At 42.1% G+C, this 19304-nt stretch overlaps 1 protein-coding gene across 1 annotated transcript; it reads left to right on the top strand.

The window, feature by feature from the left end:
* The first annotated feature begins 2205 nt into the window (after positions 1 to 2205).
* Positions 2206 to 18646, top strand: LOC139407388 (FERRY endosomal RAB5 effector complex subunit 3-like). Its single transcript, XM_071151135.1, has 14 exons — positions 2206 to 2294; positions 4899 to 5087; positions 5185 to 5330; positions 6550 to 6731; positions 6858 to 6957; positions 7072 to 7193; positions 10395 to 10501; positions 10691 to 10888; positions 11184 to 11312; positions 13364 to 13438; positions 14247 to 14449; positions 15955 to 16012; positions 16103 to 16170; positions 17448 to 18646. The coding sequence occupies exons 2-14, from the start codon at positions 4907 to 4909 to the stop codon at positions 17538 to 17540; spliced, it is 1662 nt and encodes a 553-aa protein (XP_071007236.1). The 5' UTR covers positions 2206 to 2294; positions 4899 to 4906; the 3' UTR covers positions 17541 to 18646.
* The last annotated feature ends 658 nt before the right edge of the window (positions 18647 to 19304 follow it).

Raw genomic sequence — 19304 nt, forward strand, 5'->3', positions numbered from 1 at the left:
GTCACTGACTGTATAGATAGATGTCATGTTCCCATAAAGTGTCCCTCTTCATCAGATGCTGAGGAGTACAGGAATCTTTAAAAAATGGTTCTCAATAAATGTACAAAGTGTGTGCACTACCAATTTGCAGTTCTCCAACATTGTTGCGCTAGCATGGCTATGATTTTCCCTATGAAGATCCATGTTGCACGGATGGATTCACTGATCAAAATAGTGCCTAACTTGTTGGCAGTGTGCAAAGATGTTTTTCTTTGTGACACCTACAAAACATGTACCGTTTTTATTTATTTTTTAAATTAAAAATCTAAATACAATTTATAGGCCTACATTCTTTGAATCCTAACTGAAAGATTAGCTTGATTGACACTGTCTCTTGTCTCTCTGTGGTTCTTTGACAAGGACCCAATCTTTCTTGCTGGGAGGTCCTTTCAATACAGGCAAAATCTTCATCTGATTGTACAAAAAATAATAATAATCCAAAACCTGTGGCTTTGACATTCTGTGACAGTTGGTATCATCATCATCATCCCCATACCATCATCAAGCTCCATCAAGTCCGAGTGATTTAATTGGTTCTTGGCTCTGTTGACAAGAGCAAATAGTCCTCATTCATCACACTCAAATGAAACAGTTATCATAGTCTTTGCGGCTTGGTCGTGCCATGTCATTTCAGCAAGCCGTGACACCCACGATCTCAGATTGTTCTGAAATCATTTCTGTAGTTAGAAACAGATCAAATTAGCATTCCTGCTACATTATTATGGTGAAATATACTTTTATCTGAGAAATTAAGTTTATTGATTGCACCCAAATTGGCAGTTTTAATTTATAGGATGCATATAATATTAAATAAAGTACCTAACATCCGAGCTGGACAAAACTTTTTTCTAACAATGTGTTAGGCATGAGGTATCCAAAGGAAAGGTCAAAAGCCACCCTCGGCCCCCCCCCCCCCCCCCCCCCCCCCACCAATCCCAACCCAACGAGTATACAATATCAGTTCTCTATCTCTGACAATTAGCCTAGTATAGAGCTGCGGCTCAGAGTACTGTTCTCAGTGAATTTTGTGTTTTTTTCCCCCGTTCAGAGAAATTAGTGATTGACGTTGTTAGGTTTATGTCCCATCCTACATCCTGACATTACCAGCTTCTGATCCCCCAATGTTAAAGGGATAGTTCACCCATACTTACTCTGTAAGCGGTTTATGGACCAGGTATGACAGCAACCATGCTTTGGTTAAGTTAACCTGCTCCTTGTTTCAAATGCTAACTTTTTAGCATTTGTGGCACAAATCCAATGCAAGTCATTGGTACCTATATTAGCATTTTCACACTTTATATCCCAAAAAATCTATAAGTAGCATCATTGAGTTGCAATCCATTTAAGATACTTTAGGATAATTTGAACATGAAGCGTGAAAATGCTAATATAGGCACCATTGACTTGCATGGTTGCTGTCATACATGGTCCATAAACTGCTTACAGGGTAAGAAAAACAATGTCATTTTATATGGGTGAACTATCCCTTTGTGGCCAATAAAACCAAAGCATGTTGCTGTCATACCTTGTCCATAGACTGCTTACAGGGTAAGGAAAAAAATTTAATTTTGAAATTTGGGTGAACTATCCCTTTAACATTGAGGGGGATCTTTAAACTTGTTTTACCTAATGGCAGGAACAGCACCATCTAGTGGTCAGGGTGTAGTATGGGACATTAACCTAACTTCAATTTCTCTGAACAGGGGTGAAAGAAACATTAGCAATTTCACTGGGAATACATTACATAGGATGAAGAAACAATTCTCAGAGCCATACTAAAGTCAGACACAGAGAACTGATACTGTATAGCTTTCTAACGATAGTTGCTAAATGACGTCTCAAGTATCTTAACAGTGTACAAACTATAACAAATGAATACTAAATAACTTAGCTAAACGACCACATTGAAATAAGTACTTGATTACTTATTTCAAGCAATCCAGCGACAAACGGAATCTGACACATCTCTATTGTGTTTCTGTTTAGGTGATTCGTTCTTTTTTTGTGTACGTTGACAAAAATGTTGAAATATATAACCTTACTGTTAATGACAATGGAAAACCATTATTCGACAAATAAGATATAAAACTCCATATGGTTCCACTTGTGTGTCCTACATTTACAACAAAAAAATACAATACGACGAAAGTTGTATTTCAAAAGCCCAGCTAGCTCAGTTGTGTCAGTCAGATGATTGTCCAAACAAGGACACTTACACGGGCGTCAGTTTACATCCACAAAATACTAATGTACAGGTAAAACTAGACTTCTCCCATCTTTATTCTTCTGAAACAAATGTATCACGGCTGCAGTATGATTAGTGTCAATATTGTTGTTATTGGTTGCACTAAGCTAGGCACCGACCACTGCAATGTTAGCTACTATTGCTAAGCTTTAGTTACGTAACCTGACGCATCATGACTATATACAATACATGACCAAAAGTATGTGGACACCTGCTCGTCGAACATCTCATTCCAAAATCATGGGCATTAATATTGAGTTGGTCCCCCATTTGCTGCTATAACAGCCTCCACTCTTCTGGGAAGGCTTTCCACTAGATATGGAACATTTCTGCGGGGACCTGCTTCCATTCAGCCACAAGAGTATTCGTGACGTTCGGCACTGATGTTGGGCGATTAGGCCTGGCTCGCAGTCGGCTTTCCAATTCATCCTAAAGTTGTCCGATGGGGCTGAGGTCAGGGCTCTGTGCAGGCCAATCAAGTTCTTCCACACCGATCTCAACAAACCATTTCTGTATGGACCTCGCTTTGTCCGCAGGGGCATTGTCATGCTGAAACAGGAAAGGGCCTTCCCCAAACTGTTGCCACAAAGTTGGAAACACAGAATTGTCTAGAATGTCATTGTATGCTGTATCGTTAAGATTTCCCTTAACTGGAACTAAGGGGCCTAGCCTGAACCATGAAAAACAGCACCAGACCATTCATCCACCAAACTTTACAGTTGGCACTATGCATTGGGGCAGGTAGCGTTCTTCTGGCATCAGCCAAACCCAGATTCATCCGTCGGACTGCCAGATAGTGAAGTGTGATTCTTCATTGGTGAGAATGCATTTCCCCTTCTCCAGAGTCCAATGGCGGCGAGCTTTACACCACTCCAGCCGACGCTTGGCATTGCACATGGTGATCTCAAGCTTGTGTGCGGCTACTCAGCCATGGAAATCCATTTCATGAAGCTTCCTTTCAAACAGTTATTGTGCTGACGTTGCTTCCAGAGGCAGTTTGGAACTCGATAGTGAGTGTTGCAACCTGAGGACAGATGATTTTATGGGCTACATGCTTCAGCACTTGGTGGTCCCATTCTGTGAGCATGTGTGGCCTACCACTTCGCGGCTGAGCCGTTGTTGTTCATAGACATTTCCCTTTTACAATAACAGCACTTACAGTTGACCGGGGCAGCTCTAGCAGGGCAAAAATTTGTTGGAAATGTGGCATCCTATGACAGTGTCACGTTAAGTCACTGAACTCTTCATTAAGGCCATTCTATTGTCTATGGAGATTGCATGGCTGTGTGCTCGATTTTATATATCTGTCAGCAACATGTGTGGCTGAAATAGCCAAATCCATTCAATTGGTGTCCACATACTTTTGTATATAATGTATTACCTAACGTTAGCTGAAGGGACCAATGGGGCTAACACATTAATGCTTATTGTTTTTACTAGCTAGCTAGGTATCTGTCAGCAATCATCTGTATCATGCAAGCCTGGTAGTTAGCTAAATTATTATATTTCCAATAGATACTAAATGGCCCCAGGCTATTTCTGTAGACAGCAGATCTGACCCGGTTGCTTACAGCTGCCCTGTGGTCAGACAGGCTTCCTGTGTAGATTAAGATACTGCAGAGCCGGCGCAAGATATGGCCTGGAAACGTACCTCACTCCAGGGATGAGAAATACGTTGTACTCCGAATTGTCCCATTATCCAACTGTTACACCGAGAAGATTGAACGACTACTTGTTTTTTTATCGTTTATTGTCGTTCAATCTTCTCGGTGTAGCAGTTGGGATAATGCAACAATTCGGAGTACGACGCATTTCTCATCCCTAGATTGTGTTATGTTTTCCAGGCCATATTTTGCGCCGGCTCCACGGGGTCTTAATCTACACTGGAAGCCTGTCTGACCCTAGTGCAGTTGTTAGCAAGTGGGTCGGATCTGCTGCCTATAATTTCTGTAGAAATTGAGAATGATAGCTTGCCTAATAAATCAGACTGTGATACAAGCTTTCTGGGTGCACAGTCTGAATTAAAGCCCTGCAAAGACTTGGAAAGTTTGCTTACAAGCCAGATTACTGTACTGGTTGTCCCTGTTTGTTCTTATTAGGGTTGAAATTAAAGAAGAATTATCCAAAGGAAAGTATTATTAAACCGACTTTTCATAACTCTGGTGCTGCCATTGAGGTTTCTACCACCAGGCACATGCTCAAAACCACGTAAACACCTGCAAGACTTTCAGTTACGTAGTTTGCGTGCATGTACTTCTGTCTTGTGCACCTGCCGTAGGTGATGAGCAAGCAAACCATGATGGCCACACACAGAGACACTCGTGTTTTAAGTCGCGTTAATAATACTTTCGTGTGGGTTTTTTCTCTCATATTTCCATCCGAATAACAACAAAGTCACCGGACAACATTCTTGCTAGTAAAAGGACTGTTTGGACATTTTTGTCGTATATGTTCGAGAGGAAGGAAATTCCACACTGATTGGAAAGGGGCAAAATTATAGTTTGAGATGCATATCTGGTATACATGACACAGGATGTGATTGCGTTCTTATTACTGTACATATACTCACTACTCTAAATTGAATTGGTTTATAACTTCTTTCATCTGCTTTCAGCTGAGAAAATGAAGAAAAACAAGGGAAAGGTGAACACCACCACTGAGAAGGAGTTTGTATTTCGGTTCAGGGCAGGGAGGAATGTCTGTGTCCTCAAAGTACCTCTGCAATTCCCTGTCCAAGAAAATGTCAGTGACCTTCATGGACGACTTATGCTGCTGCACAAAATACCTTGCTTCGTTGAGAATGGTGAGATTTCCATTTAACTAAATAAAATGAAACTTTATCTCTTCTATTCATCCAAACATACCTTTTGGTACTAATCATTTAATGTATCTTGGTTTAGAACTGAAGAGCACACTGTCCACCTTTATTGAGAGTGAAACCATCCAGGACTATGACAGAGAAGCAGAGTTGGCCCTACAGAGACTGACAACAGGAGAGGTGGACATCAACCAGCTTACAAACACATGGGCTAAGGCCTACTCGGAGGTAAAAGCAGAACTCAAAATCAAAGACAATGTTTAGAAGCATATTTTCATATTAACTTGTTTGTCCCTAAAGCTAACCCGGCCCGTGCTTCTGTCCTCTCGCTTCTTCTCCCTGATCCCTCGCTTCTGTGTGATAGTGTCGCACCCGCCGAATTATATATATTTTTTTTCATTTCCTCATGTTGTTCACCTCACATTACAGAAGTGGATGACACTGTTGGATGTATGAGACTACAGTGCAATCTGTATTCTTCTGTTATTTTCTGTATGGAACAATCCAATTATCTGAAAGATGAGCTAGAGAAGTGTTTGCGTACTGTGCCTCCTGATAATATAATTATCTCCCAGTGTCTGAGTTGTGGTCATAGATCATTATATTGATACAGAAAGTCAGTGAGTCACAGACAGTTGACTGCTCCTTAAGTTTCGGAAACAATGTATCAAATTAGATTGGAAAGATTTGCTAAAAGTTCTCGGGAGTTGCCAAGATGTAGTGTTTGTCTTTGAGTTGCAGCTCATCAATTTTATACAAGCAAGACCTGCATCGTCATTAAAATCATTAAAACATCTGTGATCTGATGAGAGAGATTACTAGACATGGTGGCTTTTACTTTAAATGGATGAAAGTGGAAACTCCCTTTGAAACAGAATATCTTCCCTATTTTTTTAGTCTTTTAAAGTCGACAAGATCATCGGCTTCATGCACTTCAAAGTTCTGGACTTAAAATTCTGCTGCAACTTGCTCAAGCACTTGTAAAAATTAACAAGGCTGGCGCTCCAATAAAACTTGGTTTGCTCACTGCTGTGATGTCTACAGGGTAACCATTAACATTTTACTGCACTAGTGCAGAAATACTCATGGACGCTGTCCAGTGTATTTGAAGGAACTGCGAAGGTCTTTTTAATGTATATCATGTTTGCTGCGTAAAGATCCCCGGACTTATATTAATAGAGGAAGACTCTAAACTTTTCTATGCCCATTCTAAATATGGCACAAGTACAAGGTCCCTCTCGTAGCTTCCCCTCTATTACGTTTGTTAAGGAGAATCGCCTCTTGCTTTTCACACTGTCCACTCACAATTGTTGCCAGCACAGTCACTCACTTTTTCACTTCCTACAATTTCCTCTGATCTACTGAACAATGTCTTCCTGTGATTTTCCTTTACTCTCAAAAGGTTACTCCCAGACGCCATCATCCTCTTTTCCTTGTTCCTATTTAGACAACGCTGGAACATGCTCGTCCTGAGGAGCCCTGCTGGGATGAGGACTTTGCAGATGTTTACCACGAGCTCATCCATTCCCCGGCCTCTGACACCCTGCTCAACCTGGAACACAACTACTTTGTCAGCGTCTCAGAGCTCATCAGTGAGAGAGACATGGAGTTGAATAAGTTACAAGAGAGGTTGGTATGATCATAGAGATAAGTCCTCAATTGCAAAGGAGCCAGTTAAGTCATCGTAGTTGAAGTTCGTTTCATATAACAAATGCCTAATGCGTTTAGCATTGTTCTGTTTTTCTCAACTCCCAGACAGGCAGCAGAGATGGACAAAGTCATGCAGGAGCTGGGAAAGACCATGACTGACCAGGATGTAAATGCAGTTGCCTCTCAACACTTCGATGCCCAGCAGGTAAGACACAGAACCAGTCAGTTTGTCCGTTTGAGCTACAAGCATTGCAATGCTCTATGCACAGAGCTACACAGTCATGAATATTTATGATTGGTCATTCTTCTCTCTGGTCAGGTGCTGGAGAACAAGTGGGCCAATGAACTGAAACAGGTGACTCATATTCAGAAGCAGGAGTATCAGGAGTGGGTGATCAAACTGCACCAGGACATGCAGAACCCCAATAACAGCACTATTAAGTAAGAGAGAGAGAGAGTGTTGGTGCCTATGTGTGTTTGCGTGCTTGTGAATGCATATGTGCAGAAATGTACTTACTCTCATGTAGCTTTTTAGGGGGTGCAAATCAGCATTTTATTTTTCTGTTCCTTGAAATCCTACTAACACTTTCAAGGCTCACAGTGAAGCAACATTGGTTAAATCAAGATAATGAGTAGTCGAGTCAGGTGGTTAAGTGCTTGGATGGGAAAGAAAGCTTGCAGACACAGTGGAATGACACAGCAGCACTTTCAAATGCACGCTCAAGAGGCATTGAAAGAGCATCCTTGCTGATTTGATGTTGTTGTTATATATGGTTTACTCCTTTTTATGTGCAATTCGTCAGTCCCAATGCACCTCATCTGGGGTTTGATTGATAGAATTTATTTGACAATTTGTAAAATACATACATGGTGACGCCTCCACATACAATTTAAGAAAATCATCAAGGATAACACAATAAAGGTTAACGGCTTATTTTCATCGTGGTCCTTTTGAAGAAGGAAAGGGGAAGGTGAAATACAACAAGGTTAGGCGGCAATTGTAATGACAACAGACAATGACAGACACAATTGTTGTTTGTTTCACAACACCTGATAATTAATACAATTTCCGTTCCTAATAAACAACTATGGACAGGTACATCTTCCTTGTCTCACATACCCTTAATATATAAACAGTATATATCTCTCTCTCTCTCTATATATATATATATATATATATATATATATATATATATATATATATATACGTACGTACGTACTAGAGGTCGACCGATTATGATTTTTCAACGCCGATACCGATCAATCGGCCGATTTTTTTTTTTACATGTATTTGTAATAATGACAATTACAATAATACTGAATGAACACTTATTTTAACTTAATATAATACGTCAATAAAATCAATTTAGCCTCAAATAAATAATGTAACATGTTCAATTTGGTTTAAAAGATGCAAAAACAAAGTGTTGGAGAAGAAAGTAAAAGTGCAATATGTGCCATGTAAGAAAGCTAACTTTTAAGTTCCTTGCTCAGAACATGAGAACATATGAATGCTGGTGGTTCCTTTTAACATGAGTTTTCAATATTCCCAGTTAAGAAGTTTTAGGTTGTAGTTAATAGATAAATAGTCCTATCTATAATATCTAACACATTGACAACAGCCACCTTCGAAGCATCGTTACCCATGCAGAGCAAGGGGAACATCTACTCCAAGTCTCAGAGCGAGTGACGTTTGAAACGCTATTAGCGCGCACCCCGCTAACTAGCTAGCCATTTCACATCATTACACCAGCCTAATTTCGGGAGTTGATAGGCTTGAAGTCAAACAGCAGAGCTGCTGGCAAAATGCACGAAAGTGCTGTTTGAATGAATGCTTATGAGCCTGCTGGTGCCTACCATCGCTCAGTCAGACTGCTCTATCAAATCATAGACTTAATTATAACATAATAACACACAGAAATACGAGGCTTAGGTCATTAATCTGGTCGAATCCGGAAACTATCATCTCGAAAACAAGTCGTTTATTCTTTCAGTGAAATACGGAACCGTTCTGTATTTGATCTAACGGGTGGCAACCATCAGTCTAAATATTCCTGTTACATTGCACAACCTTCAATGTTATGTCATTATTACGTAAAATTTTGGCAAATTAGTTCGCAATGAGCCAGGCGGCCCAAACTGTTGCATATACCCTGACTCTGCGTGCAATGAACACAAGATAAGTGACTCAATTTAACCTGGATTTCTTTTAGGTAAATATGCAGGTTTAGAAATGTATACTTCTGTGTATTGATTTTAAGAAAGGCATTGATGTTTATGGTTAGGTACACGTTGGAGCAACAACAGTCCTTTTTCGCGAATGCGCACTGCATTGATTATATGCAACGCAGGACACTCTAGATAAACTAGTAATATCATCAACCATGTGTAGTTATAACTAGTGATTATGATTGATTAAGTTTAATGCTAGCTAGCAACTTACCTTGGCTTCTTTCTGCATTCGCGTAACAGGCGGGCTCCTCGTGAGGCAGGTGGTTAGAGCATTGGACTAGTTAACCATAAGGTTGCAAGATTGAATCGCTGAGCTGACAAGGTAAAATATCTGTCGTTCTACCCCTGAACAAGGCAGTTAACCCACCGTTCCTAGGCCGTCATTGAAAATAAGAATGTGTTCTTAACTGACTTGCCTAGTTAAATAAATAAATAATACATAAATAAATAAAGGTGTAAAAAATGTTTTTAACCAAAATTAATGATTTCCGATTGTTATGAAAACTTGAAATCGGCCATAATTAATCAGCCATTCCGATTAATCGGTCGACCTCTAATACATACATACACAAGACAGTCACAATATAATAAACAACAGGCACCAAAAAGGCAGACCCTATGCTATCCCGGACATTTCCCTCCCTGCCACCTACTTTAATCTTACCACTCACTTTTGAGACATGCTACTATTTAGCCATTTTTTCAGTGAGAACTTGAAACAACCTATGGAGGTTATACATTTATAAATTATTCGGAAGATTATTCCAAAGAATGGCAGCCGAGTATACATTTTTTTTCCCTATACCACTTTTAAATCTAAAAGGAACAACGTCAGTTTCACTCCTTCCGGTTGAATAGTTATGGTTATCCTTTACTAAGTTAAAGTAGTTACCTAAGTACCTGGGGACCATACTGTGGACAATCTTATGTACAAGACACAATTTTATCTGAGCAACTCTCTCCTCCACTTTTAGCCATCTAAGGCTTTCAAAGTGGGAGTAGTCAAGATGTGTGCTGGAAGTTTAAGAATGATCATGACTAAATTGTTTTAATAATTTTTTTTATATCTTGGTGGCACGATTGTACCAGGAAGAGCTTGCATAATCAAAGTGGCACTGAACAAGAGCCCCTGCCAATGTCCCCATTGCATTCTTATTCAGATATTTGGAGGTTCTTGCCAGGAACCTAATTTTATGGTTCACTTTGGCGATAACATATTGTGCCATGCTCTCCCGTCAGATGGTTATCTTCGTAGCCCTGTGTCCAATCATCTTCCAGTCCCAGATCTGTTTGTGCTGTTTAGCCAACTTCTATGCTCATTAGCGTGGGCAAGACGGCAGACACAGGTCCGGGACAAGGCTAGTCATCTTGTGAACCCTGCCCTTTACAGTGTGAGGTTGTGTTTGTCAGTGAGGAGATCAAGGTGCAGCCCAGTCAGCTGACAGTGGAGTCTGAGCCTGGGGCCAGGCTGTATGAGGAGCAGCGACAGCTGGAGGAGAGCTTCACCATCCACTTAGGTACTATACTGTCTGTGTCCCCATGGAAACACTGCTGCCTGGTCCAACAAGCCTATGATAAAAATGAACCCTGATGACAGCCACTGGATTTATACTTTACTTCCTGACATCGTAAAATATAAAGACGTCCCATACGTGTTGAGTGTATATTTTTGTTTGTTTCTGATGTATTTTGACGGTGTCGTCCAGGTGCACAGCTGAAGACCATGCACAACCTGCGGCTGGTGCGGGCAGACGTGCTGGACTTCTGTAAGCACCGTCGGCATGGCAGCAGCGGGACCAAGCTGCGGCGGCTGCAGACTGCTCTGTCGCTCTACTCCTCGTCCCTGTGTGGCCTGGTGCTGCTGGTGGACAACCGGGTCAACTCCTATAGCGGCATCAAGAGAGGTGAGAGGTCAGGGGCCAAGGGTCAGTGGTCAACATTAAGCAGGAGACCACACTGTTAGGCCCTGTTAGTTACATGAGAGTGTAAAACCCATTTATCATTACTGAATCAATTCAATCTTTCTTATTGCCATGACCACATATGAAGATGTTTGGCTTGAGGACACCAGTGAGTTAGATGTTTGAGCATGACGATAGCTCATAAAGGTCTTGTCACAGAACATACGCCAACCCCTAACCTTCATAAACATTGTGAGATTGTAAGACTCCTCATCATGTGTTTGTGTGTGTTCCCCAGACTTTGCTACAGTATCTAAGGAGTGTACAGACTTCCACTTCCCTCGGCTGGAGGAGCAGCTGGAGGTGGTCCAGCAGGTGGTGCTTTACGCCTGGGCTCAGAGGAGCAGCAAGCACAAAGTCCAGCCGGGTGAGTCAGTCTCACACACACACACCAACAGGGATGAAAATGAAAATACCTTTCAATACATCCCCTTGCGAAGATAACGGCATTGAGCCTTTTTCTAACTGTTTTACGAGGAGAACACCTTGGGAGGGATGTTGGACCATTCCTCCATAGAGAATCATTCCAGATCCTTGATATCCTTCATCTGCTCTTATGGACTTCCCTCTTCAATTAAACCACAGGTTTTCAATGGGGTTCAAGTCTAGAGACTGAGATGGCAATAGTAAAATGTACATTTTTTTGTGGTCAATTAACCATTTCTTTTTGGATTTTGATGTGTGCTTGGGGATATTGTCTTCCTGGAAAATCTTTTTGGCTGAAATGTCCTGCTACTGGGTAAAGTTCATGATGGGGCTCCCGAGTGGTGCAGCGGTCTAAGGCACTGCATCTCAGTGCTAGAGGCGTCACTACAGGAACTGGTTCGATTCTAGGCTGTATCACAACCGGCCGTGATTGGGAGTCCCATAGGGCGGCACACAATTGGCCCAGCATCGTTAGGATTTGGCCGGGTTAGGCCGTCATTATAAATATGAATTTGTTCTGAACTGACTTGCCTAGTTAAATAAAGGTTGAATCATTTTTTAGTTTTTGACCTTAAAGGTCCAATGCGTCCGTTTTTATCTCAATCAAATCATTCCTGGGTAACATTTGAATTACCCTACTGTGATTATTTATTTTAATTTTAAATGAAAACAAACAAAAATAGTTTCTTAGCAAAGGGCAATTTCTCAAGCAAGAATTTTGCTAAAACTGGGAGTGGTCTGAGTGGGGAGGGTGAAAACTAAGAATTAGCTGTTATTGGCAGAGTGGTTTGGAATGCTCTTGCTTATTGGCCAGTCAAGTTCTTCCACACCGATCTTGACAAACCATTTCTATATGGACCTCGCTTTGTGCACAGGGAATTGCCATGCTGAAACAGGAAAGGGCCTTCCCCAAACTGTTGCCACAAAGTTGGAAGCACATTGTATGTCATTGTATGCTGTAGCATTAAGATTTCCCTTTACTGGAACTAAGGGGCCTAGCCAGAACCATGAAAAACAACCCCAGACCATTATTCCTTCTCCTCCAAATTGTACAGTTGGCACTATGCATTGGGGCATGTAGCGTTCTCCTGGCATTCGCCAAACCAAGATTCCTCCCTTCGGACTGCCAGATGGTGAAGCGTGATTCATCACTCCAGAGAATGTGTTTCCCCTGCTCCGGAGTCCAATGGCGGCGGGCCTTACACCACTCAAATTGACACTTGGCATTGCGCATGGTGATCTTAGGCTTGTGTGTGGCTGCTCGGCCATGGAAACCCATTTCATGAAGCTCCTGATGAACAGTTATTGTGCTGACATTGCTTCCAAAGGCAGTTTTGAACTCGGTAAGGAGTTTTGCAACCAAGAACAGACGATTTTTACGCGCTTCAGCACTCGGCGGTCCCGTTTTGTGAGCTTGTGTGGACTACCACTCCTAGACGTTTCCACTTCACAATAGCAGCACTTACAGTTGACCTGGGCAGCTCTAGCATGGCAGAAATTTGACGAACTGACTTGTTGGAAAGGTGGCATCCTATGAAGGTGCCACGTTGAAAGCCACTGAGCTCTTCAGTAAGGCCATTCTACTGCCAATGTTTGTCTATGGAGATTGCATGGCTGTGAGCTCGATTTTATACATCTGTCAGATCCTGGCCCAGTAAAGTCATGTTTGAACAAGGGCAAAGTAAATGGCAAACTGGACATATGTGTTAGGGATTATGTCAGGAGGAAGGACAAGGCTCTTTTGACATCATTGCCAACGTGTGTTGTCGGAAACCTCTGTCAAGATCCATCCGTATAACAATCCCCATTGAATGGCTGTTTGAGTGGAGAGCTATCAGAGAGCTGAGTATGGAAATAGTCCTCCTGGCTATCAGGCCTTATATGACCTGTGACCTCTGTTGCTATTGTCATTTACTTCCTGAAAGGTCATGTTTGCTCACACGTTTTCCATACAGGAAATTCTTAACTCATCTCTTGTTTTCCTTTTGACAGAGGTTCCTAGGAATGGAACTAATAGTGAAGATAAAAACAAACATTTGGAAAGGAATCCCTCCAATATCTTACCAGGTAAAGTTGACTGAATATATGGTTTTGACAAATTCTTTAAGGGACGAATCCTGACAATGTGAACATTTTACTTAAATATGCACTATGCAGAAAACGCTCTGCCATTTCCTGGTTGCTAAAATTCGAATAGTTTGCCTTATTTCAAATTGTGACAAAACAAGCAAGTATAGTGTAGCGAATTTCGTTCTACCCCTGAACAAGGCAGTTAACCCACTGTCCCTAGGCAGTCATTGTAAAAAATAATTTGTTCTTAACTGACTTGCCTAGTTTAGAAATTTCATAGGGCCTCCCGAGTGGTGCAGTGGTCTAAGGCACTGCAGTGCTTGAGGCGTCTCTACAGATCCGGGTTCGATCCCGGACTGTGTTGCTGCCGGCCTCGACCGGGAGACCCATGGGGCAACGCACAATTGGCCCAGCGTCGTCCGGGTTAGGAGAGGGCTTGGCCGGCCGGGATGTCCTTGTCCCATCGCGCTCTAGAGACTCCTCTGGCAGGCCGGGCGCAGGCATGCTGACACGGTCGCCAGGTGTACGGTGTTTCCTCCGAACACATTGGTGCGGCTTGCTTCCAGATTAAGCGAGCAGTGTGTCAAGAAGCAGTGCGGCTTGGCAGGGTCGTGTTTCGAAGGACACATGGCTCTCGACCTTTGCCGAGTCTGTACGGGAGTTGCAGCGATGGGACAAGACTGTAACTACCAATTTGGATATCACGAAAATTGAGGGGGAAAAAAACACACACAAAAACAAGTCATAGGCTGTCATTTCTAATACCTTATTTTACTCCCTAAATTCTCTTCTGTCACGGTCTCAGGTGAATTTTACATCTCCCGCCACTCCAACCTGTCTGAGGTCCACATAGTGTTCCACCTGTGTGTGGATGACAACGTGCGCTCAGGCAACATCACGGCCCGGGACCCTGCCATCATGGGCCTCCGCAACATCCTCAAGGTCTGCTGCACTCACGACATCACCACCATCACCATCCCTCTGCTACTGGTCCACGACATGTCAGAGGTGAGCGAGAGCCTCATATTATGTGTGTAAAAGGAGAAGATCATTTACCTCGAGGTCCCAGAAGTCAGATGCATAATGCATGTACAGTGTTGTACATTATTTACAGGTGAGAGATGACAGTTATACATATGCTATGTATGCATAACTGGTGCAGTGCGACTTGAGTTTATGTAAGTTCAGGTCACCAGCAGTTACCATTATGCTACATTTTGCATTGTTATGAACACCAATCAAAATCGTTTTTTGGGGTCCAGCATGTTGGTGATGTTTAATAGGAAAGGGTTGTGTGAAGAGCTTTGATAACTTATTAGTTAACTGTACAGTTATATGGTGTAAACCCAGTGAACTGTACTGATCACTCCTGGTTCCTTGGTTAGATGATTAGTGGGGGAAGGAGAAAAGGATGGAAAAATAGACTGAGGAAGAAGGAAAGGCGGAGTAATGATGGTGTTATTTCAGGCCTTAGGAACTGATTTGCCCCTCCTGGCCTGCAGTTAAACAGTGCTGCAGACCTGGGTTCAGATGCACTTTCAAATACCTCAAATTATTTGAAATGACTTTAAAATACTTCCAATATAAGTAGTTGATTTAGGCCACAAGATTTAAAAATACTCAAATACACAGAAAATAAGTATTTAAATAACAAATAATCAAATACACATGTATTTGAACCCAGGTCTGCAGTGCAGTGGGCTGTTGTCTCCATTCCTAGTGTCACCCTGACATGTTCCTACCCTCCCCGATGGCACATTCACAAGCCTTTGATACTGTCTTATTTCTACTTCCTCCTCCACGTCTCTCTGCTTGTTTGTTCAGTGCAACCTCGGCAGTGTTCTGGCCTGTTCAGCTCTGGTTGTGAACTCTCCTTAGCATTTCCTCCATTCAGGAGTAGATGAGGGAAAAGCGGAGAGTCGTGAACATTTGTGTTTACTCAAACTGAGTATACAGCACTCTGTACACACAGAGGAGGGTAGCGATAGCATTGAAAGACAGCAGCACTCCTGAGTCCACATTGGACAACCCAGAACCTTAGAACAGCCATTTCTCAACAAGCTGCTGCCTGATGTAGACCTCCTCACTGCGGTGCAGAGAGGGCCCTCTCCTTATCGTGCCACAACATGCCTGATGAAAAGTCTTCTCTCAAGTCAAAGCAAGAGCGTGTTCACAAATGTATTCTGTATAGTATGCTCACTTCCTAAGGTGCAGGAACCAGTCTCTTTTTCAGTTGAAAGCATTTCCCTCGGGATTCTTCTTTTCCAGTGCTTTTTCCAACTGAAGAAATTGTACTTTTGCCCAGCTCAGTTTATATGTACAGTGACATAATGACCAGCATAGTTCGTCAAAGGAGCCATAGAAGGCAATGAGAAAATGTTTATTCTTTATGAAAATATGCTTTTTGACAACGTCAGGCAGGCAGAGTAGAAGGGAACAGTGAGGGGATGACAGAGGATTAGTGTGTTCCACCATCCTGTGGCCTGACTGACCTCTTATTCTCTCACCTGCAGGAGATGACCATCCCGTGGTGCCTGAAGCGGGCCGAGCTGGTCTTCAAATGTGTCAAAGGTGAGATAGTAAGACGCACCAGTGGCATTTTCCACTCTTGTGTCTCCTCTGAGACCTCTCTGTCCTGACTTAAGATGTTTCCCTCTGCAGGTTTCATGATGGAGATGGCATCGTGGGATGGAGGGATCTCACGGACTGTCCAGTTTCTAGTTCCACAGGTAAGAATAGGTCTGTTGGTAAACTGGCCAGAACCTTGATGACTCAGACCTAGCTTGCACTGTATTGCAGTATTGCAGAATCTATACAGTACCAGTTAAAAGTTTGGACACCTACTCATTCCAGGGTTTTTCTGTATTTTTACTATTTTCTACATTGTAGAACATTGTACAATAATAGTGAAGACATCAAAACTATGAAATAACACATGGAATCATGTAGTAGCCAAAAAACACATTAAGAACGAAAGGAATTCCACAAATTAACTAAACAAGGCACACCTGTTAATTGAAATGCATTCCAGGCGACTACCTCGTGAAGCTGGTTGAGATAATGCCACAAGTGTGAAAAGTTGTCAAGGCAAAGGGTGGCTACTATGAAGAATCTCAAATATAAATATATTTTGATTTGTTTAACACTTTTTTTGATTACTACATGATCCCTTCACTATTATTCTACAATGTAGAAAATTGTAAAGAAAAAAAAAAAGAAAGAAAAACCCTTGAATGAGTTGGTGTCCAAACTTTTGACTGGTTGTGTGTGTGTGTATTTATATATGTGTGTGTAAGATTATTTATATGATTTGTTTTGGTGAGAGCTCTTATTTCTCTATAGAACCATTCCCTTTATTAATGTGGCTCTGTTACAGGTTAGTTATATAAGTCTATTGTTCTGAGGGAGTTTCCCTATAGACTGGGTTGCCTATACTATGCTTACATGTTGACAGGCTCAGGGGATAAGACCAGCATCAAGGGTTATAACAGCTTTTACGTCTGCCAGCCTTACGCTCCGATACCATTCAAAATAGAACTTCTAAAACAGCATTTTCTACACCTCAAACGAGACACAACGTCAGGCAGGTAGAATAAAAAATAGAACTTCTAAAGCAGCCTTTTCTACACCGCTAGGTCTGAATACGAGTGTTGTGAGTGGAGACGTTAATACTTAAAATGCTTATTAGAAGGCCTGTTAGAGTTGTGACCTAACATGTTCCCTATGAGAGCCATAGCTGTCAGAGCACACATGATTACAGCATCTTGACTGGTCCCACAGGAAATGGGACACCGAGCTAAAGGTTCCTGCTTAGGTTTTCGTTAACTCTTGTACACAAATAAGCGACAACAACAAAAATGTTGAGAATTTGTATGTTAAGAATTTCCCCCAAGTTGATGTTGTGCATGTAAGCCGTTTGTGTCCGTTTAGGCTACTCTGTTGGAAAGACATCCGTTCCATGCGTGCTCACTAAAAGCATTGCTGTCTGTCTGTGTTTTATTGACAGAGTATATCGGAGGAGATGTTCTACCAGTTGAGCAACATGCTGCCTCAGATCTTCCGCGTCTCCTCCACCCTCACGCTCACCTCCAAACGCTGAGGGAGAAACAGGACCAATCACATTGGCTTGGAAACTGTCAACACTGAGTTCCAGCAAACATATTTAAATAGTTGCATTTCACAGGGGTTAGTGTGATTGATGACTTTAGAGCTTCCTGTCACAAGTGATTATCAACCCCCTTGCATAATTAGCATCTTGAGGCAAGGTGGCATCATCTCGGGGCAAGGCGACATCATCTTGCCAAAAAGATAGATTGTGTTGTTGTCCGAGACGAGCATTATGCAGTTTTTGTGCATTGCAGTGAATTATAGTGAAGGCTCTGTCTGTCATTATTCCTCTCCACTCGAGTAACAGCAGAGGGCACTGTTCTCAGAGACAAAGCCCCCAACTCTCTGATAGATGTTTATTCTACTTTTTGCCTAAACATGGACTTTATCGTTTATTATGAAACTGACAGTTGGCGTTAAAGTTGCACCCTATTGAGCATACACAGGTTCAGCACTTAAACTTTTCGATGTGGCATTCCAATGAACTCATTCCAATTTACTCCGTGTTTACACCTCGGCGGTAAATGTTTTTAGTAGAAATGTATGTAAGGAGTGTTGAAACTGTTTCAAGGAGAATGACAGGCTGTGTATATAGTCACACACTTACATTACTGATCTAATGTGAATCTCATCTCTGTGAAATGTTTCTGATTTGACATTATTTACATTTTTTTTTACTGGGGCCTGAAGCACTGGAGTATAGTCTACACCATATTGCAGTTTCTGCACAGTTTTATTTTCTGTTTAGGAATAATCCACGATTGGCTAATCTCCCTGAAGCTAATATGACATAGTAATTGCATTCCATTTCTGCTTGGATTAAGTCATTTTAGGTAGATTAAATCATTATTATTGTCAGACACTCGGGCTCCTGAGTGGCGCAGTGGTCTAAGACACTGCATCTCAGTGTAAGAGGCGTCACTGCAGTACATGGCTCGAATCCAGGCTGCATCACATCCGGCCGTGATTGGGAGTCCCATAGGGTGGCGCACAATTGGCCCAGCGTCGTCCGGGATAGGCCGTCATTGTAAATAAGAATTTGTTCGTAACTGACTTGCCTAGTTAAATAAAAAAAATAAAACACTTTCCTGCCCTGAATATCAGTGTCAGTATTGAGATGATTAAACAGATCAAGTGCACTAATCAAAACAGTGTCTTTTTTAATTGAAAAACAGATGGCTGTTGGCATTCTCCTCCGAGCTCTCAAGTTGGTGTCGTGTTAACTTGCCGCACTTTTTATACCGTACTGCAGTGGTGAGAACCCACATAACGCTACGGAAATGTGTCACTGAATGCCTTGCATTCTTGCCATTGGTCTCGGTGGCCTTAAGTGTTGGGTTCCCTGGGGCAGAGGAACCATGGTGCCGAGTCAGCAGCATCATGCACCGGCCGGGCCCAGTGTTTGTCCTTCCTCCTCCCTGGTGTTGTGTGCAGCCAGGCAGCCTGGATTTCAGAGCCTCACACATAGGCCCTCTGACAAGGACAGCAAATCCCTGGAACAATTGACCTCCTAGGGGGGTGATTGGTTCCTGGGTTCAGGTACACAACTAGCCCTATGTGGCACGTTCATGTCAGACTAGTCTTGGTTTGACACGCTTTACTGACTATAGTCCCCATGGGGAAATGTTGTTGCAGCATCATGTACGTGTTTATATACAGTAGACAACAAATTGACAATACAAAATTCACAAGTTGCATTCAGTATATACCAATGAAAGAGACTAGCCTGCTGACCTTACTGGGTGGATAGGAACAT

The sequence above is a fragment of the Oncorhynchus clarkii genome, chromosome 1, assembly GCF_045791955.1.
Source record: "Oncorhynchus clarkii lewisi isolate Uvic-CL-2024 chromosome 1, UVic_Ocla_1.0, whole genome shotgun sequence".
Taxonomy (NCBI): domain Eukaryota; kingdom Metazoa; phylum Chordata; class Actinopteri; order Salmoniformes; family Salmonidae; genus Oncorhynchus; species Oncorhynchus clarkii.

What these genes read in the sequence shown, in the direction of transcription:
- LOC139407388 (XM_071151135.1), top strand. Translation starts at nt 4,907, where the DNA reads ATGAAGAAAAACAAGGGAAAGGTGAACACCACCACTGAGAAGGAGTTT. An exon ending in ACCTTGCTTCGTTGAGAATG is followed by an intron (nt 5,088 to 5,184) that starts GTGAGATTTCCA and finishes ATCTTGGTTTAG; the next exon opens with AACTGAAGAGCACACTGTCC. An exon ending in CTATAGCGGCATCAAGAGAG is followed by an intron (nt 10,889 to 11,183) that starts GTGAGAGGTCAG and finishes TGTGTTCCCCAG; the next exon opens with ACTTTGCTACAGTATCTAAG.